At 46.1% G+C, this 21,963-nt stretch overlaps 1 protein-coding gene across 3 annotated transcripts in view; it reads left to right on the top strand.

The window, feature by feature from the left end:
- DNAI3 (dynein axonemal intermediate chain 3) overlaps window positions 1–21,963 on the top strand; it is a 958,656-nt gene that overhangs the window by 79,312 nt on the left and 857,381 nt on the right. For 2 of the 3 annotated variants that reach the window (XR_014960642.1, XM_085602077.1), the window contains exon 2: window positions 12,127–12,390. Coding sequence is in view for 1 of the 3 variants with exons in the window: in XM_085602077.1 (XP_085458203.1) it covers window positions 12,144–12,390 (247 nt within the window). In the remaining 2 variants the exon portion in view is untranslated. Of the gene's footprint in view, window positions 1–12,126; window positions 12,391–21,963 lie in introns of those variants that run through there. The other variant, XM_085602078.1, reaches the window with a different exon arrangement.

Below are 21,963 nucleotides of genomic sequence, written 5' to 3'. Positions count from 1 at the left end.
TACTAGGCAACCTCAAAATCTCACCCCACTCGACAGTTGCTCAAAGTACACCTTAAAGAGTTTAGTAGGGAGCGTCTCTCGGCATGAAAATCTAGTTTGGAAGTTTCAAATTTTTTTGGGGGGGCAAAAGAACAAGAAGGTGCAAAACCAGACAGACAAAGAAAGAGGAAACAAAACAAAATTAGCTAATTGGCACCAAATTGGAAATGGTTTCTTTAGAAGAGGTATCACCTCCTTGCAGAGTTGTTTATGTGGTTGTGCCTGTCAGTGTACTTTCTTTTTTTGCATCCAATCTCAGAGACTATAAGCATTTTCTTCGAAGAATCTTGATCATTTACCACTCCTACAGTCCACTGTTGTTCAGCACTCCAATTAGAGAAAATGAGACATCACCCTTGAAATTCCCTTCAGAGTTATGTATTCAACATTTGGTGCAATATTATTCTCTCTTCTCAGGGAACTCTCTCATCCTCCTCTTGTGGAGCACCAACTGTTGATCTAATGACGTGGTCTTTATTGGTTTTCAAAATGCCGTAAATGTCCTGCCTGGACTACCTCTTTTGCCCACAGCTTCACCGGCACCAACAAAGGACTGCACTACGTTTCCAGTAGCTCCATCCTATGACCAACAAACAAGACATTCGACTGCACTAGCGATCAATGTTACAGAAGCAGTCATGCAGTCAATATTTTCTGATCTGCCCACGAGTTGAAAGCTACAATTCCCGCATCAGCACCAAACGTTGCACCATTGCCAGCCCCAGTTCTCCAGAGCCTCTTTCATACTAGAAATTATTCCCATAGAAAAACTATGTCTTTTTTTGAAAACCTTACTTTACTGTTCTTTCAAACAGTAAATAAACATTTCAAGATTCAATTTCTGGGATCGTCAAAGCATGGGGCGCAGGAAGACCAGGAGTGAGATAGTGAAACAATGTGATTGTGTATGCCAATGAGGTAATCGGATATGCACATTTCGAGGGACAATGCAGGCGTCCACATCCAGAACACCATCCAGTGTCGGCAAAAGATTGGTAAGGGGGTGTGTGGGCAGAATGTCTCTCAGGAACGAAACACAATCCAACCCTAGAGGTCGCCAGAAAAGTAAAAGACTGACCTCCCTGTCTTGCCAGTCTAATGCTGGGAATAGAAGCCATATTTGGTTTGCTTGAGCGTAATTCCTGTTTTGGAATATAGGGATGGATTAGCAAATGTATATATACTGGTCTAGTCTGATGCATGGCTCTGTACAAATAACACAGAGCCTTGCACTTGATGCACTAGTGGACCAGGAGCCAATGCAACTGATGGAAGTGCTTGGAGACTGAGAAGTTGCCAGGAATGTGACATAAAATGTAGGCAGCGGCATTCTGAACGATCTGTAGCCACTTCAGCCGAACCTGCGTGACACCCAAATAAAGTACATTGCCATAGTCCAATCTTGAGATTATAAGGGCCTGTACAATGTTTTGTTGTGTGTTCAAAGGAAGGTACCATACGATTTTTCTTAAACATCCAAGCAAACCAAAACAGCATGCCGCTACCTTGGTAATCTGCTGCTCCATGGGCAGTTTATCATCCAGCCAAATGCCTGGATCTTTGATCAACGAACTCAGAACAGGGTGGATACAGACTTCAGTTGGCCAACAATGTGGTCAACAAATCTAAGGGGGCAGAGAGGTGTTTCGGTTCAGCACATGCCCTCCGCCAACAAAAGATTCAAACCAAAAAAGCGTGCTGTTCCATACAAGTTAGGGGTCTCATCACTCACGCTATGAATCCGGACCCATCAAGCCATTGTGGTAACTCCTTTTAGGACCACAAGCCCTCACTCTCTCATGGTGGCATGCTTCACCATCAGGCTGTGCTCCTCGTTGGGCTGGCACTGTAATGCCCAATGGACCGTCGGTGGCACTTTGCCAGAGATCTTTTTTGTACCGGCTATAGGCCAGGAATTTACTGACAGTTAGTCTTGTTAAAAAAAGAGTCTAAAGAGAGTTCAACCTGTACATATGTTGTTGTGTGAAACTAAAATAAACTAAAGCTCCCCTCTGTACCTATTTTATTCATGGGGTCATTGTTAATGATTAAAAGGCATCAATGGATCATTTGAAAAATTATGATTCCTAGATCCCTTAAATTCTGGTCAACATGTTTCAGACCTATTTTGTCCAAACCCGGATTGGTGACATTTCATCAGGACCTACGTTTTAAACCTAACCTACTTCCTTCCTATAACACTGCATTATGTGTCAGAAGTTGATGGCACTAATCATCCGGGACCTCTGGTGTGGTGGTAGATGGGTAGGTTAACGGCATGGACTACCAGAAGGTCATATGACCAGCGGGCAGTCTAGGACCCCACCTTTCCCAACAGAACCCTTGTACTGATTGATTAGGGTCAACAACGCAGTATATTAGAACAGCTGTGCTATTCTATATCAATTGTATGCAGTTTTTCATGTACCTTTATAATTATTTTTTTAGCATATTTCTGACAGGTTTAGGTTACAACATGTTATCAATTTCTTCTGTTTGTTTCTGTGGCATATGCTCACAGTAATTTTTTTTTTTTAAGTCTGTATATTGAAGATAAAGCAAATAAAAACAGGAGGTCACGCAAATTAGGGGCTTACGTCCCAGCAAAAATGGCGTCAACATTACATCAGAACAGATGAATTGTAGATTTATCATAGAGAGGACCGTCCCGCCCAATGAAGAAAACATTATAAATTATAAAGACATTAGAAAATGATACCAATCATATAACAGACAAATAAGAGAGGACAGATAAAGAATAGAAGGAAGAAAAGAGACAAGACAGAAAGAGCAATTGGAGGGAGCTTCCCTAAGGAGAGGAGATCGCAGGAGCTGGACACGCTATAATAGTCTAGGGGCTGGGGACCTGGGGACCAAAGAGGGCTTAAGGGACAGAAAAACACTTCTGTAGATTCAAATGAGTCAGCCGGGGGAGTCTGGTGTATGCCCTCTAGAAAACTGCTCTATCAAATCCTCAAACAGTTGCAGGGCCCTTAATCGGGGGTAACCATTTTAAAGTGCGCAGTCTTTGAGAGATGTTGTATCAATGGCTGCCAGATGCGCTCAAAGCATGTGTCTGTATGATTAATGCGGGCTGTAAGTAATTCTAAAGCTAGAACATTCCACAACCGAAGAAACCAAACGGCAATAGGGGGAGCATGTGGTTTCTTCCAGTATAAGGCAATGGATTGTCTAGCCACCCCCAGCAGGGAAAGGATTAGGTGCCACTCGGCATTTGTCTTTGCTGTCAATGTGGTGGGTTTAACACCCAGGAGCACAATCAGTGGTGAGGAAGGAATCGGGAAGCCACCACTTCCTTGATATGGCTGAGGACCTCTTTCCAAAATAAGGTAAGACCAGGACAAGACCACCAAATATGCACAAAATCTCCCTTATCCCTTAGGCATCTGCAGCAAGTTGGGGGGGGGAAGGTAGGGAACATCTGATGCAGCCGTGTCGGAGTGTAGTACCATCTTGTCATCAGTTTGTAAGCAGACTGACGTTGCTGGATGCTTCGAAAAACCCTAGGAATGTCCCTCCACAATTGAGCCCATGTCTCCGGGGGAATTTCCTCATCTAAGTCTGAGGCCCAACGTGTCAGATAGCCATGTGGTATTGGAAGTTGGGAATGTTGTAGAACAGAGTAGGTTTTAGAAATGAGAACCTTTGAGCCCTCAAATTTGCTGACCAAAGATTCAAAGGGGGTGAGTGGTCTAGTGGCCTCTTGTGTAAACAGCGGAGAGTTGAGCCAGTGCCGCAATTGATAGTATTGCATACGCGCCCCTTCCGAGAGATGAAAAAGTTGTTTGCATTGTTCGAAGGTGTGGAAGTCGGTGCCATGAAAAAGATCCTGTATGACTCGACATTCACCATCAGCCCAGGCTCCAAACGCCTGGGGTTGTAGGGCAGGCTAGAAGCCAAGGTTACGCATTATTGGTGTGTTGGGGGAAGGAAACGTTGTAAGTCCCTGATAAGTCGCTAGTCTATCCCAGATGTCCAACACCGTCCTCGTAGGTGTGGCAATGTATGCACTACGGGGGCAAGCCCCTCGCCGAAGCCATGCCAAATCCCACAAGGGTCTACATGCTACCGCCCAGTCCAAGTGAAACCTGTGTTTTTCACTTTCACGGACTACCCATGCTGATATAAATCAGAGGTGGCAGGCCCAGTAATATTCCAAAAGATTAGGGCAGGCAAGCCCACCCCGACTCCGGGGGTGCATAAGAATCATATTCGAAAAGCGAGGGTGAGATTTCGCCCAGATAAATTTAGTAAAATCCCGCAGAAGGGCTAAAATATCCGCCTGGCGTATTGGAGTAGGGACAGTTTGGAAGAGATATAGGACTTTAGGGAGAAGAGACATCTTGATGGCGTTACTGCGTCCTAACCAAGCAAGGGGAAAGCCTTTCCATCTACGCATGTCCTTCCGTATGGTCTGCCTGCAACTGGGCCAGTTAGCGGAGTTCCAAGTCACAGAGTAGGAGTCAGATCAAGACCCAAATATCTGATTGAGTCATCAGTCCATTGGACTTGGAGCATCTCCCGTAGGACATGGACGTCCGGGGCTGACAATTTTAGATTGAGGGCATGAGACTTTGTGAGATTGATCCAATAACCCGAGGCACTTTGAAAAGATGGCAAGAGGGTTGCTACCGCCGAAAGGGAAGTAGATGGAGAGGACAGGGAGAGGAGAAGATCATCAGCGAAAAGGGAGGCTTTATGTTCGTAACCACCCATAGGGATACCCCGTATAGCCGGATCCTAACATAGAGCAATAGCGAGGGGTTCCACTACAGGAGCAAATAAGAGCAGAGATAGCAGGCCCCCCTGCCTGGTGTCACAATGGATGGGAATAGGGGCCATGCAACGTCCATTGAAGCGAATGCGGGTAGTAGGCTTCGCATAGGGAGCCATCAGTTTAGAGATCAACCCAGGACCCAAACCCACTTTGCAAAGAACTGCCCTGAGAAAACCCCAATCAACGCGGTCAAATGCTTTCTCCGCGTCTAGGGACATGAGACAAGCTGGGATATTTCTGAATCGCACCTTCTCGACCAAGTGGGCAAGCCGGTGGATATTGTCTGCTCCCTGACGGTGACGGATAATCCCCACCTGGTCAGTGTCAATAAGACCCGGCAAGTGTGGCTCCAGTCGGTTTGCCAGAATCTTCATAGATATCTTGGAGTCAGTATTGAACAGGGCAATGGGGCGAAAGGAAGCGGGTAGGGTATGATCCTTACCCAGTTTGGGAATAAGCCCGACTCCCGCCTCGTTTATTGTAGGAGAGAGATCTGAACTGTCAGTGATACTATTGAAGAGATGAAGCATATGATCTGTAAGCTGCAGATAAAAGACGCTGTAAAAACCAACAGTCAAACCATCAGAGCCCGAGGTCTTACCGACTGGGAGTTCTTTCAAGTCTCTGGAAATCTCATTGTGAGTGATAGGACCATCCAGTAGTTTCCTGAAGTGAGGGTCGATCGGTTCCCAGGGACAAGAGTCGAGAAAATCCGAAACAGCATCAGGTGAACACGGTTCATCTACGTAAAGATCTCAATAGAAAGTTTCTAACTCAAGGCTTTTGACGGCTACCGAGATGGCCCAAGTGCCATCCTGGTGTTTAAGCTTAGCAATGTGAGCTCACGCAGTCGGAGTCCGAAGGCGTTGCGCCAGGCGTGCCCCAACTTTGTCTCCTCCGCATAGAATTTCTGTTTGAGAGAGACTAAGAGTCGTTCAGCTTTGTTAGTGCGATGTATACGCAATTGGCCACAAAATTCAGCAAGAAGACGCTTATTGCGGAGAGAAGGGTGTGTGTGTGATCTTTTCATTCTAAGTCCTTAATATCCCGAGAGTGGGCAGACTCCACCAAGCGTGCCTCACGAGTCCTGGCAATCGAGATGGACGTGATGGCCCCTCGAATGGTAGCTTTGAATGCATCCCTCAAAATATCCTCAGGAGTATCGGATAGGGTATTGGCTAGAAAGAAGGCCTCAATCTCTTTCCGGAGGTCTGCCACATCAACAGGATCCCGGAGGACTGGGGATTGGAGAGAGAACTGAAAATGTGCATGATCCTAAATAGAGATATCGGATATCTCGGCGTTACAAAGCATCCGTATCAATGGAAGGGAAAGAAAAAAATAATCCATACGAGAGTATGAGCGATGTGCATGTGAAAGTCCCGAGAATCTGGGTGTAGATGCCTCCAGGCGTCATCCAACCCGGAGTCGGTAAGGACAATTCAGGGAGACGCCGACATGGCCCTGGTTGATTGAAATGTGTGTGCAGTGGGATCCCATTCCGGATTCTAGCCCAAGTTAAAATCCCCCCGAGGACAACAGGGGTTGTAATGGGCTGCAATAGAGTTCTAAGATGCGAACAGAGATATGCATCCTGATTTTGATTAGGGGCATATATATTAACCAAAGTTGGAGACCATTGACCCCGGGGCACGTGTGATCTGAGAAATCTCCCCTCAGCATCCCCTGTAATCTTAGGGTTTGCCGCCTGCCAACCCGATTTCAAGAGAAGCGCTTCCCCACTGGTTTAGAGGAGGAACATGCCCAATATTGATTGGGATATTTAGGGTGTGACATCAGTTGGTGTCCTCCAAAAGTAAATGAGTTTCCTGAAGGAAAATCATGTCAGGATCTTGATGGAGTAAATATCTCCAGACCTGGCGACGTTTATTAGGGGAATTCAGCCCTTTGACATTTAGAGAGAGGAATTTAATAGGGTTAGTCATGGTACCTAGAGGGGATGTTAGCACCCTTCACCTGCAGATCGGCAGCCCAGACTGTCTGTACCAGCCCCGTGAGTCAGACTCTCCAGGGCAATACAACGAAAGGCCCCCTTAATCGCTATACCGGCTGCACATAAATGAGTAAGCCCCCCTATTACAGCGGCAGAGGATCTTAAGATTATGGCCTCCCCAGTAGCGCATTTAAGGGAAGGAGATAGACAAGGGGATAGGGAGAAAGAAAGAAAGAAAAAAGAAAGAAGAAAAAATACAAACAAATGGCCAACGGGGCCAGGCAATAACAGAGTCTGACAGGAACAGCCCAGAATCACTCTGGCGGGCAATTTCGGAGAAGTCACTCCCTGTGGGATTCTGCTGTGGGGGCGTGGCGGACACACAGACTTCCGAAGGCCTCTGCCGCCTGCATCGCGTGCAAAGGAAAAGTAAGCACAATTCAAACAGGCCACTGGGCCTAAGCGGGAGGTGTCAATTACAGATAGAGGACTGGCTCAAGTTATAAAATGTCATTCAGCTAGGGGCAGCGATTTTGTTGGAGAAGGAGAGCCATTCAAGGAGCGGATGTGGCTGATGATGTCCTGTTTACTTTGCGACAAATCAAGACCCTGTATTCGACGCTTGGATCTTGGAGGGGGAACAGTAGACCATTCCGGATGAAGCGGCCAGTTCGAAGTTCTCGTGATGATGGCGGGCCTTCATCTCTAGGATCTACAGGGAGATGGAGGAGCCACTGGGTCTCTCTCAATGATCTAAGAATTCGTCGTTTGCCCTCCCAGGAGAACATCAATTGAAAGGGGTGGCCCCATTGGTATTTAACATCAAGGTCTCACAGTTTATCTGTAACAGGTTTTAACTCCTTCCTCCGTTGGAGCGTGGCAGGTGCCAGATCTTGGAAGATTTGTATTGATAGGCCGTTATAAGAGATCCAGTTAATATTCCCCTGGATTAAACAAAAACAAAATCAGGGCGATTGCGAGGGCCGGGGACTCGGTTCGCCCTATCGAGCAAGGGTGGAGAGGCGTCTTCATTCGCTCGAAGGGTAGCAGGAGGTCCGCTGTATTCGTCAGGATATCCTTCCCTTCCATTCCCAATGGAACCCTACTGATGTGTAGGTTATTCCGCCTCCTGTGGTTTTCCAAGTCCTCCTGCTTTAATTGTAGGGTGATATTTTGGTCTTCAATTTCATCCATCTTCTTCCAGAGGTGTTCGAGGTCTTAAGTACTGGTGTCCATTGTGCATTCCAGGCCGTCCACTTTATCATCCATCGCCGTGACTTCTCTACATATATCTTGAAACCCAGCCATAAAATCTTGTCGAAGGGAGCCAATCTCATCCTTAATTTCCTGCATAAAGGATGACATGAACGCTTGAGTGATTGGCACATAGGACGTGGGTTTCCCAGATAACGCAGCTGAAGATTTGGAGTCCTCCTGCACTTGAGAGTTCGACTTGGACCAGAGAGAGGTGCCGAGGAGTCAACGTCCTTGTTGGCCTTATGCTTGGGTGGCATGGCAGTGGTTTCAGTGAGAGCCAAGGGCCCAGTACCAAAGGGAAGAAACAGGTGGTGAATCGTGAAGGAGGCAGCAGTAATGCGGTGTATGGCAGGTCACCGGCACTTAACGCTACCAATGTTCCATGTAGACTTGAGTTTCAGCGAGGGAGCACCGTGCGACTCACCAGGCCAAGGACAAGAGGGGAATCACAGCCGTCGCCACCCCAAGACTACCGGACTCACCAAGGACCAATCCAGGAGGCAAAAGTAGATAGATAGCAGTCAGTAGGAATCACCACTCTGATACCAGTCCTTAACGACAAAGCACAGCCAAAGGTTTTCCAGGCATCCTCAACTCCAGCTCAGGAGCGACTAGGGTGAGGCGTTTCAGGACCCTCCAACGCGAGAAGGCGGATCCTTATATTCAGGGAGGGAGACAGTGTAGGAGTGCGGCTTATATAGGGTCAATCCTGGTAGCAATGCAAAATGTCCCAGGGCAGAACTGCTAAGTGCCTCTGCAGTCCCAGCAGCACCAGTGGGCAGGCAAAGCTCAGGAGCCACGTGCCCCATGGCCCAAGAGCACGACCACCCACAGGATGTAGGGCCCCCAGCAAGGGCAAAAAACAGTCACAGCACAGTCAAGTGGGTGATCCCCTCCCGCGAGCAGCTGCTGTGCCCCGAATGACAAGGGAGCCCCCAGCCAAGAGTCAATAGTCAATGAGCGGGAAGGGAGGCAATACCTCAGGATGGTGGGCGGTAGAGGGCTTCCTCGCCATCCCCGGGGCCCCTGCAGGCAAAGCGCAAACACCACTCACCACTGTCTTCGGCAAGCGTGGTCCCTCCACAGTGCCAGATGTCTCAGGACCGCCGCCGGACAATCTTGCTTGTGGTGGGGGAGAACCCAAGGGCAGGCAGAACAAGGCGAGGTAGGCCCTCGCTCCAGGAGCCCTACACAGCTGAGCTCCGGCGGCTGGGATCTAAGGCCGGGAGCGATGTCATCAGAGCGGGAGTGCCCCAGGTCGCAAGTAGGCCGCAGGAGGCCAGGCTGCATCAGGTGAAGAAATCTGATCCAAGCGGGCCCTCCCAGCCACCGCTGCACGCAGTCGGCGTGCCCCACATGCCCCGCTCAGCAGCGCCGCTCCGGGGGCGAGGTAAGCATCGAAGAACGTCTGCAGGCCGCCCATAAGGCCAGGCAGCCGGGGCAGCAAGGGAGTTGACGATTTCTTTTAAGGAGCCCTGGAGGTCAAGGGGCCCCACTCAGCATCCAGGGGCACAGGCAGCCTAGGGTGCAAGTCAGTCGCCCTCAGGGGGAAGCAGTAGGGCCAATGTTCAGCCAGCAGGCCCTCGCAGCAGTCGTGGCCCAAGATGGCGACCGGAGGGCTCTGGGTTGCAACCAATCGTATCTTGCGATCGTAGAAGGCTTGCAGGGCCGCTTACGTCTGGGGATAGGAGCACCTTAGCGTCAGCACGATTGGCGGAGTGCCCTGCTCCGTTTAGTGGGCCTGGTGGCAGGGAATATTAGCAAGTGCAGGATACAACGGGAGACGAGACCCTTACCTGCCACCCTCCCCTCAAAGGGTGCCCGGGCGGGTCCCATGTGAGTAAAACATTCCCCCCTTTTTTCACCTTTCACCTCCATGTGGTGCACACCGTTCACGCTGGCAGACTATCCTTCGTCTCAGATGTCCCTACATTATTAGGTCTGGAAGAGACCCCTCATCCTCCTGGGTGTCGAAACGCAGTCGACAAAAGAAAAGCGAACCATTCAGCAGTGCCTATTATTATACAAGGACGCTGTTTCCATTACTAAATCACTTTTGATGGTCGAATTTTACAATTATTGGAAACCAAGTGTATATGTCACAAATATGTCACCATTAGTTTAGGTTCCATGTTCACTGGGGACACATTGCATTGTTTTGTTCTGAAAATGTATATTTATATTTACATAAACAACTACTGTGTATACCAAATATTGAGTTGTATATGGTTTTTCTCCTTTGGATATCGACCTAACCCTTGCCTACATTGCGACTACGCATACTATTATCAGTATTACTTACATTGTCCCACAGGAACCATTGTTTCTGTTAATATAAGAGCACAGGAGCGGCTCTACATTATTTATTTTCAGCCTATTTTCCTTTATATGTATTAGGGAATAATTTTATATTATTCAATATTAGTTTTAAAAAAAATTGAGCACCCTTAGCTGGAACTGGACCTTTGGTGGCAGCTGTGGTAGGTAGAAATGTATACTGTGTGCATGCTTGTGGGGCAGTGTGTTTTTTGAGAGAGAGCGTGTTTGTGAAAGCATGTGTGTGAGAAATAGTGAGAGTCAGTGACAGGTAGTGTGTGAGATTGTGAGAGACTATAGCCCAGATTTACTATTCTTTGACCCAAAGGAACACTGCACCAAAGATACTGTGCTGCCTTGTATCAAAGGAAGAGAGAAAAAATGCACCATATCTGCTAAGATATGGTGCAATGTTTCTCTCCCTATGCGCTGGTGCACTTCTCCCTTGCACCATAGCGCAGTACATAAAATATGCTTTAAGGCTTTTCCCAATTTGTATGTGGGTTGTATCCTTTTGGTGCACATTTCTCTCTACTAATGTTTGTAGATAGGGAGTTGCATCAAACCCTATCAGTGGTTGCATGGGTGCACCAATGCATCACCCATAGAATGCTCACTAGATGTAAAATAATGCAAAACTGTGCATAGCACAATTTTTTTATACTATCTTATACAAATGAGTATTTGCATTGGATAGTAAATCCCAATGCTAACACTTTGCACAGGGTGTGTATCCCAAAAGTGATACAAACCCTTAGAAAACCTGGTCCTGAGTGTCAGTAAGTGTGAGTGTGAGTGAGAATTAGAGTGAATGGAAGTGTATGAGAATAAATAGGAGTGTAACTGTAAGGGGATCTAAGAGCGTGTGAGTATAATTCGAGTCAAGGTTCATGTGCTGTCACTTCCTGTGATGCCATGAAGGTCAAAGGGTATGTGATGTCACTTCCGCTACCCCTGGCATTTTGGTTAAGGAAAAACCCATGCAATTGCTATGATGCGTTTCTTACCTCAAAAATGCAACTGCCTCCTTCGTTAGATACATTGTTTATAAACATTGTGTGCAGGTTTTTTTATTTGGCCGACTTGCAGCATTTTTCATGGTCTGTGAGGCATCGTGAACAAAGCTGGTTTTACAATGAAGACAACGAAGTAAATCCTCGCCAGAGTAGTTAACATTTGAGTCTACATTTATATTTTTGAAGCTAAAGTAGAAAACATAAGGCTATTCACAAAGGTTCGTTCAGAGGTGGCTCCCATGTAATGAAATGAAATGAAATGAATTTGTACTTGTATAGCGCACTTATACCCTGGGGTGTCTTGGCGCTGTACTCATACCGCTGTGGAACCCTTCCTGGCTGTGAAATGTCCACTCCTGGGCACCCCCAAGGTGAAGCCAGGCATCCCAGCGCTGTTGGGGCCATTGTGGAGATTAAGCAAGCTATTGCCCAGAGTTGCAGAGTGGGACCCATGATCAGAATAGGCACCGAGGCGAGAATGATCAGGTCAGAGGAAATTGAGCCCAAGACCCGCCGAGGCGGGAATTGAACCCTGGTCCCGGGCCAGACCTCTGCATCAGGGTCTGCCGCTCTAACCATTGAGCCACACTTCTCTGTACAGCTTTTAACAACCTCTGGTCCTGCCCCTTTCTGCCCTAAATTTTAGCATACTTCAATGATATGACTTGTAAGAGAAGGTGTATGCTTGCGTATATTTAACATACATATTACAAAACTTGATGATCTTGTAAAATGTATCTTTTCAGGCTTAAATCTGGAAAAAATGTCAAGCGACAAAGAAGAAACACAGGGGCCTGCAGCTTCACCGTCCGCGTTGCAACCACCCGCTTCGCCACCACCTGCATCGCCCCCACCTGCTTCACCACCACCTGCTTCACCACCCACTTCACCACCTACACGTAGAAGTGGTAGAAGTGGTAAAAGTGCAAAGGGTTCAGCGAAGACTAAGAGGCCGAAAAGCAAAGAGAAAAAATCCCCTGGAAGTGGGAAACGAAAACCGAAGGCAACATGTAAGAAAATAACAATATAATCAACTGGTAGTTGTAAATGACGTTTTGCAACATGTACATGAACTTTTCACTTACCTGAAATTGCGTCATTCTGCAAGGTTCATTGGCCATGGGCTCTTGTAGAAGTTCCGTCATTGGGAAAAAATATTTCTGAAGAGAAACATTGTAATCAAATGTTAAAAATGTTTATCTGTCCATGAATTTAAGTCTTTTTAAGTTAATTCCTTGTGTAATACTTCCTTTGTGTTCTTTAAAACTCACATGATGTGACCGACCTTAGCTAGCTTTTCTACCTTCCCCTCCATAAATCAATCTGCACACATTTCATTAAACTAAAGTGGCCATATTTTGCGTTTACAGATTTTATTTTGATAAAAATGTGATATCCGTCCTTTACATGTGTATTTACTTTCTGCTCAATAAGCATTCAGAAGGAGTGATGCAAGCTGCCAGTTGAACAAAGGAATGACACATATTATCCTTCCAAAAAGGTTTAATGTCTTAATCATTTAGATTCTTTTCAAGCAGATAAAAGACATCCATTAACCTGCAAGTGGACAAAAACAGCCCTTAGTTCTCAGTGGCGTTTGAAGTAGTAGTAGACCGACAACTGTCTTAGAATTTGAGATGGTTCGTTTCCACTAGGTGGATAATGATGAATTTGGATCACGAAAGCTCTAAATCTGAATGGCAGAAGTAGACACCAGGAAAGCCAAGAGCCTTGATGTGTATGTTAAGGGCTTGGATCTCCACTCCTTTGCATCCTAATCGAGAGCAGTCGGCACTGGAACAAATGACTGGTCATCAGTATATAATATTTTATGCAGCTCAATGCACCACATACTTAAGCAGCTTGAAAGGTTAGGCTGAAAATTAAAAGGAGCTTAAAAGTGCCAGCTGCTTTTGGCTAGGGAACAGCTCTGCATTGGGACTTGTCAGTTTGGCAGAAGGGGCTAATTTGTTGGTGAATTCTTTTCTGATACTCCAGCATTGAGAGTCCTGAGAACAGCAGAGGCAGTATTTTTTTCTTTTTTTAACTTTTTTCTTAAAGGTTCAGGTGCAACAACTTTTTATTCAACCTGTCAACACATAGAATAAACTCAAAGAAAAACATAACTGCATATTCAAAGTACAATTAGGCATAAATACAATTCAAGAATAGATATCACTGCATGTGACATCATGCTGACTTCACGTCCAATGCCTTGGCTTTGGACATCATGGTTGGCATGTTTCTGTTGGCGCCATGTTTGAGATGATTAATAACCCGGACAGTGATGTCTTCATCAGTGTCACAACCAAAATGGTTATGGTTGACATCTTCAGCACTAATATGTGGTCACGGATGTCATGGTCAATGTCACTGCGCTGAGACCAGGACTATTGACCACACAGTCATTGGTATCATGGCCACCAGCATTATATTATAGTCACTGACATCACTGCAGGTACTTTCAAGCTGAGCTTGAATGTCATGTTTCACAGGCATTGTCAAGATCAGGATTCATGAGACAGTCATATCATCTTAGCCGCCTTTTTGAAACATAGGAAATCGTATCCTCAATCGGAAGACCCCCTACTGTTGCTTTGGATAAGCAATGATATACAAAAGCATTTTAGTTGACAAGCTGAAGAGATTGTATTGTTGTTCCTTGTACGTTCTTCATTGGTAGAAATAAACACTTGAATTGACCTGTCTGTGGGCGGGATCTCGTTATTTTTAGATAGAAATAACTGGGAATCTTTCTAGGTAGATAAATAACTGCAGCATGTCTTCGGCTTAATATTCTATATTTCGTTTGCTTTACTAGCCAAACAAATCTAAAACCACTATACAACCCCACTATACAACAATACTGTATAAAACGAACTTTGCTGCTTTCATGTAAATGACAGCATTGATAAAAAAAATTAAAGACATGCTCCTAGGTGAGTATTATGAGTCAGAAGCTTAAATGTGACACTCGTCCTTTAAGAAGCAACCCATTTCTATACTCATCAGTCCACTGAGAAACTCTCAGCGCCCTTGAAAGGCAGAAGTGCTTTACATGATTTTCACCTGGATTTAGATATTTTTGCAGATATGTCTTTTTCTCAGCGTTGCTGTCCCTCTTTGTCAAATGTCCACTGTGTGGTGGAAAAAAAGCTGAGAAGAATGCTTATGCCTCATCCATGATTTGTCTCCCAAAATCTTATTCTATGGAGGAATATGACTTTTGCTGCACCATGTCTAAGGGTACGCTCAAATGTAGGGAAGGGGTCCATCTTAGGAGAAAGAAGGAAAATGCCACGAAGTTCAGGAAAGCAGAAGCCCTTCATTTCAACTGGAACATTCCAGAACCAGGGTAGGTTCAGAGTGGCTGAGGCAGCGGTGATACTTGTATCTACTATGTATACCCTGCCTGCACTCTACCAGGCAGGGAAAATAACTTTGCTCCCTCCTGGAGAGTAGCAACGAAAAATACTTCTCTGTACTGGGCGGGAGTGAAGTAATGCAGCTGGCTCCCACCAGCACCAAGTATGGTGCTGGCAAGGGAGCCAGCAAGGACCATGGGGTCCTGAGGCTCGCTGGACAGCCTCCAGCATTAAAAATGCTATGGGGTGCCCCGGGTGGGCACCGGTGCACCCGTTGGCCTGTAGGGTCACTTGCAGGGAGCTGGCGGGGTCACCGGGGTCCTGGGACTTCCCCCACGGCCATAACCAAAACTGGGGGTTCTGGGACATGGCATGTTAAATTACATAATTGATGACATCACTGATGACATCTCAAATTACATCATTAATGACATCACTAATTACACCATTTTCATATGCAGCACAGTGTTACTAAGTGTACATGTGTGGGCTCATATCAGTGAATTAGTGGAAGCCCTGGAGGTAAGTATGATTGTGTATGTTGAAAAGTATGTGGTGTGGTGTTTACAAGTACCTAAAGTTTGAGGTGCAAGTATTACTTCCTGATAAACAAGATAAAAGCTCAGTGCTTGCAATGTGAGTTGCAGACATATGTTTCAAAGTAGGTTGAGGCTTAAAGGCAAATCCTGTTTCCAAAACTGTGTGAGAAAGGCCAAACCACCTGTTCACAACAGGTAATCATCCAGTGGATATGTGGGCACGTGCCCATATTAAATAGCTGTAATGCAGGAGTATAAATACATTCTGTGTAGCAAGGTCATATATAAGTGTGGATATTTATTTCCAGAGCTTCACTGAATATTTTGAGACATTGAAGATTATCGAATAATGTAGAATGTATTGGTGTCCCAATTAGAGGTGGTTTATCTCTTATTGGTGTTGTGAACAAGTCTGTAAGGATGCATGCCACTGAGCCCTTTTCAGGAACGTATGGAACTTAAATGAAGATTGCAGTCCATCTGGCCTGCACAAAAGTGCCTTTAAAGTGACAAATATATACCCTTCAACTTCTTCACTTTAAAATTACTGGTAATGTGAAGAATTTAAGTGCAAGGGACATGGTGCATAATATGTGGCCCCGCATGAGGGGGAAGTAGGGTGTAAATGTAGTCGCAAGTTCAGGCGGGTGGAGAATCTGATGCCCGTGCACTGGTGTAGAGGTAGGTCTAGAACAAAAGTTATGAATGAGGGGAGGAGAGAAGAGGGGAAGAGGGGGAGGGGAGGAAGGAAAGGGGTGTGTTCATCTGTGGCCACCAATAAGGAGGTGGCGGAGGGAAGCGGAGAGCGTCAAAGTGGGGTGTTGCTCTCCACTGCCAATTATTTACGGTCCCTAAGGGTTGGCTGTATGGTGGTAGTTGAGAGATAATTTAGATTCGATAGTCATGAGGTATTTCGACCAATCTGAAGGGTCAACAGCCGAAATACTGTTAACATCCACTTCGGTTGACCTACACTCTTGCAGCATATTTAGATAACAATTTATCAACCGGAGAGATGAAGTGATTTGCATAGAATCACAGGATGTTGCGCGGCGCCACTGAGACTCAAATTGGGATTTCCAGCTCTCAAGTCAGCAGCTCTGGCCGCTGCACCACATCCTCTCCACTCCCGTGTTATCTGTCAGGGAGCTCTTTCCTTCTTCCGGACAATGATTGATGAAAACAGCTCTTTATTCACTACATAGGTGAAACCAATGCATTACCAATGCTTGTTTTACTGTCATTGAGGTGCTTAAGAAATGTAATGGCTCTGTAGACAGATACGCTTCAAAGCAAAACCAAAGGGGATGGCTAATCAGCTGTCATCAGCCAGGCTAGCTTGAATCCAGTGGCAAAGTGAGCAAGGGACCCACGTCTGGGCACACCCTGCCAACTTAGGGCGAACAAAAGCAAACCCAAAGGGGATGATGGACGGAGTGTTGAACAGATACGCTTCAATACACAGACTTTTACATATTTTTAAAAAAAATTCACAAGTATGCTGGCTATGCCATCAACTGGTCTACATCGGCGCTGTTTGTTCTTCGGGGTCCAATTCCTAGGCTTCCCTCGGGATGCAAGATTGAGATAGCCAATGACGGTTTTCGCTATCTTGGAGTGTTTGTCACCCCTGACTTCCAGCTTTTCTATGAGAAAAACCTGGTTGTACCTCTAGATGGACACCGCAATGATGTTAAACATTAGAGAGCGTTGCCATTCTTGTTACTAGGCCGGGCTGCCCTATTTAAGATGCTTGCTCTCCCGCAATTTTTATATATCCTTCAAAACTGTCCTTAGAAACTTCCGGACTCTTATTTTAACAGCATTGAAAGTGAGGTCCGCTCAATACTGTGGGATAGAGGTGCGACTCGCATAGCATTGCTCAAACGGACGAGGGGGTGGTACGATGGGGGGATTGCGCTTCTAGATATACGTCTCTACTACTGGGCCTCGCAATTAGTGGCAATAAATCGCTGGTTATAACGTCCTGTTGGACAGATATCAGATGGAATGTGAGGGATGTTTGGGAGCTCTGCACACAAGACCCTGGAAGGGACGGTACCTGGGCCCTATGGCACGGACGGTGGAGATTTGGCATCAGGCCACTAAACGTCTGGGTTGGACCAGAGTGCTAACTCAGGCCACACCCTTGTGGTCCTCTTAAAAATTGGGGCTCCTATGTCATCACTCAGGCTTTGATAAATGGGATTTAATCAGACTCTCCACTATAGGCCACTTAGTCAAACGGGGTAAACTCTTCACATTCAGTGAACTACATGAAAAGTACGACCTAGCTCCAGGAGAGATTTTTCGTTATTTACAGATCCGCCATTCACTCACACTAGCGATCCCAGATATGAGCAGCGTGCCGGAATCATCCCCTTGGAAGATCAGCTGCTTTCTGAACCCATCCCAGACAAAGCCATCTCCCTTAGCTATCGCAAATTATGTCACAACCTGCCAGATCCCTTTCAAGCTCTCCAAGAGCAGTGGCAAGCCGATATCGGAGACATCGATGACGAAGACTGGCAAACAGCATTGATGTCCCTGAGAGAGGCAGCTAATACTCTTCATTTCTGCCTTATCCAACTAAAAATCTTACATGAAATGTACCTAACGGGTGACTTTAGCGAAAATGGGTGCTCAACAAGACAAGCTTTGTCTGCGTGGCTGTCACCGAGAAGCAACCTTCTATCACACTATATGGGACTGTCTGCAAATACGACCTTTATGGGAAGGGGTCACAACCCACATGCAAGAGGCTATAGGGAAGCAAGTGTCCCTAACACCTTCACTGGGGCTCCTTAACTTTTGGGAAGCAACTGATCTCACAGAAGTGAACCAGCAACTAGCCACTATCGGATACACATTAGTTAAAAGAGCAATCACAATGAACTGGGGTGCAGCGTAAAGACCTTCACTTACGATTTGGGCATCCGAACTCGACAAATGTATGATTGCAGAGTAAGAAGTGTATAAGTCTAGAGGTTGTCCTAAGAAATGGGATAAGAAATGGAATGCACATAGAGGGGACCTATGTATATCCCCGACCGTAGAGATGGAAAAGTCAAGACGTAATGGACACTCAACTGAAGTGATTGATTGATTCACTAGATACTGCAATAATATTGAAATTCACTGTAACCTGATTGAAACGTATGCATACCAATGTTGTGATGATTTAAAGTTTGAAACTCAATAAAGAGATCTTTTAAAAAATATATATATATCCCACCAATCATAGAATTTTAGGTCAAACGACTTCACTTCTATGTATTAGCCAATTCTGAGGCATGCACTACCAGTCCTAATGGACACTGCTTAGGGTGCAGTAAATAGTAATGCTCAGAGCAGATCTGGGAACAGGCATCTTTGACATTTGGGAGAATGAAATTTCTCTGAATAGGTAGTCTAATACTAGGAGGCATGCTCAAGGTTGGAAGAGTTTCCCCACGGCTATCCCGAGCCATATACAGTTAATCACCTTAAGTTATCTGGTGATTCCTTTAGTTTGAGAATGCTTTTCAATATTTATGTTTTGCGTGAGGGTTGCTACTGTAATTGGCCCTGATGAAGACCCCAATGAAATTGTTGTAAGGGGGTCGAAACGTCAACAATTTGTTCTTATGACTGCCATTGTGAGGAAATGGGCCATTAGTTGTGTGACTTGCAGAAGTAATGGGTCAACATTTGCCCTCTACTGCATACTCACGGGAAGTGAAGTGGCTAGTAATCATCATTTGCTGGCACGCAATAATAACACTCATCAAATAATTGACCAGTCTCTGCTTTTTCTTTGGAAAAAGGAAAGTACTTTTCTCCAGTATTGGATCTTTTATAGATTCACATGCTTGAATCATTCCCCGTTGTCAATGTGAGAGTCCCACGATACCATAGTAAGCAACATAACAGTACCATAGGCTATAATGGAAATGAAGCATTCACTTTAATAACGTATCCATATCATTTAAAAGGAACCAAACTCCAGCAAATCTGGAATACTCCCCACAAAGCCTGGTTCCCTCAGATTTTCTACCGCACAATGTGGGAAGGAAGCCTCCCTGCGCTCTGCTCAGTTTTTCATCTACCAGTTTGGACAAGATTTATCATTTACTACTACCATGACAGAGTCATCTATGAAAGGTCTTTTCAGGTCCTGTGGTGCCCATGGGAAAACAAGTCTTCATTCTGAGGACCCCCAAAAGAACTCTATCTACTGCCTCCACCCTGCAGACAACATAAAAGACTGCAAGATCTGTTGTACCTTTTCTACTAAGACCCTAAATGATAGGGAAGGGAGGCTTCAAAAACGTAAATCTAAAAGGTCTCCTCTTTCTGAGGGAGAAGACAGTGACACCTCTTCAACCCCTCATAAAAGGCCACACAAGAGGGAAAGATCTCGTGACCAGGGGACATCAGAGTATCTATAAAGGCCTTAAAAAAGACTCACCATGAATCTGTCCCAAAAGCAGAAAAAACACTCCTCAGAAACTGTAAGGTCGGAGACCACCACTCCATCTGCTAAGTTTATAGTTGTTCTGCTTGGGTTTTCGGATCAAATAGAACCCGCTCATCAGAGCCTCACTAACCCGGCCAGAACGTTACCCCCTCCCTAGAACCTATTTACAATCCTACAACCACATATATCTATCACCTAAGGACAGGGGATTCCTACTATGCATACCAAGATCTCATAAGTGGCGGCCTCGCGGTCCCATACGAACCCAGACCTCTCTGCCCATACGACAGTATCACAAGTGGCGGCCTCGCGGTCCCATACGAACCCAGACCTCTCTGCCCATACGACAGTATCACAAGTGGCGGCCTCGCGGTCCCATACAAACCCAGACCTCTCTGCCCATACGACAGTATCACAAGTGGCGGCCTCGCGGTCCCATACGAACCCAGACCTCTCTACCCAGACGGCAGTCTCAGTACAATCGGCGGCCTCGCGATCCCATACGGATCCAGACCTCTCTGCCCATACGACAGTATCACAAGTGGCGGCCTCGCGGTCCCATACGAACCCAGACCTCTCTACCTAGACGGCAGTCTCAGCACAATCGGCGGCCTCGTGATCCCATACGGATCCAGACCTCTCTGCCCATACGACAGTATCACAAGTGGCGGCCTCGCGGTCCCATACGAACCCAGACCTCTCTACCCAGACGGCAGTCTCAGCACAATCGGCGGCCTCGCGATCCCATACGGATCCAGACCTCTCTGCCCATACGACAGTATCACAAGTGGCGGCCTCACGGTCCCATACGAACCCAGACCTCTCTACCTAGACGGCAGTCTCATACGACGGTTCATCCTATGATCACCATAACATACAAAAAGGGAATCAGTCTCACTATTCATCAGATCACACAAGGATTGCCAGTTCGGGCATAGCCTGTTCTCAGGTTTGAGGGGCTCCTCTTTCCCTTATTCAGTTACCACTTACCTGATCAGGGTTAACATCTGTTCATGTAGCCGCAGCTGACTAGAAGAATAGGCTACCCTCTTATACAAGAACACACAGCATATGTTGGTTCACTACAAACTGGATACTTTATTACTCATTGCACATACAATCACATAACATTACGATATAACACATAACCTGCAAAGAAAAGTGAAAGATTAAGTTGTACACTCTAATAAGAAAGGGTCGACATCACCTTAGTAGTATGTAGCCTGCACTCAGTGGTCATCTAGGCTCCCTTCTCGTCTGTGCCTCGGCTCGCCTGGAATCACCCTTCTCCGAGTCACTGGGACCTCTTCCTTATCGGCTACTCTCTCCTCTCTGGTTATTCTGTTAGGAAAGCATCTGTCTCTCAGTTCTTCTTCGCCTTCAAGATGGCGTCTGTCTTCCCTGGAATAAGTAGTAGCTCTACTGCTAACGGCTAGATGCCGCCTACGGACTGCCCTTGTAACTGCCTCAGACTTTCACTAATATAGAGGTGCATTTCCTCATGGAAAATTCCGGCCCGTAACCTGCCGCCCACCAAATTCTTGTACCTCCCCGTACCAAGGACACGTTCCCAGCCGGCCGGCCTGATGTAGTGTCTTCGGCATGAAGAAAAATACAATCCTTCGATAAGGGCCGGCCTGAACCGGTTCTCTCCAAGCGAATAACACCTCATAACTAAAACATTACGTTTGACCTAGAAGAATCCCAAGCTGCCGGAGCAGAAAGAAAGATGGAGTCTCTCCCGTTTGAGGCCTACCAGGCCTGCATTCAGCACGGCTCCATGAAATACCCTCACTACAGGACAGGTTATCCCTAATACTAACGAATCTATCCCCTAGGCTATATGTGCAAGCCCTGATCTATGGGGAAGAGCACAGAATCATGTCGAAGTGCCTAGTAAATAGGCTCCATCCACTACTCTAACCCTTAGGCTTGAATGGTAAGAGACTGAAGTCACATTCAATCACTTGTTAACACAAGAAGGCCAGGAATATCGAGCAGAACAATAGTACGTCCTTGGACGTCCTCCTCAGCACCATCGAAGATGAAGCCTAAGATTGCTTTGAAAATCTTGCCATTGAGAACACCAGCATCTACGACAATATCTACAGTAACGTCAACATCGGCATTGGCAGCGGTTACATCAATGGCTACATCCATTTCCTTTTGGGTTTCAATCCTGTCTGTGAAGGTATCATCGACGAAAACTCAGTCGACAGC

The sequence above is a fragment of the Triturus cristatus genome, chromosome 4_2 (assembly GCF_964204655.1).
Source record: "Triturus cristatus chromosome 4_2, aTriCri1.1, whole genome shotgun sequence".
Classification (NCBI taxonomy): Eukaryota; Metazoa; Chordata; class Amphibia; order Caudata; family Salamandridae; genus Triturus; species Triturus cristatus.
This window is presented reverse-complemented; position numbering and strand designations above follow the sequence as displayed.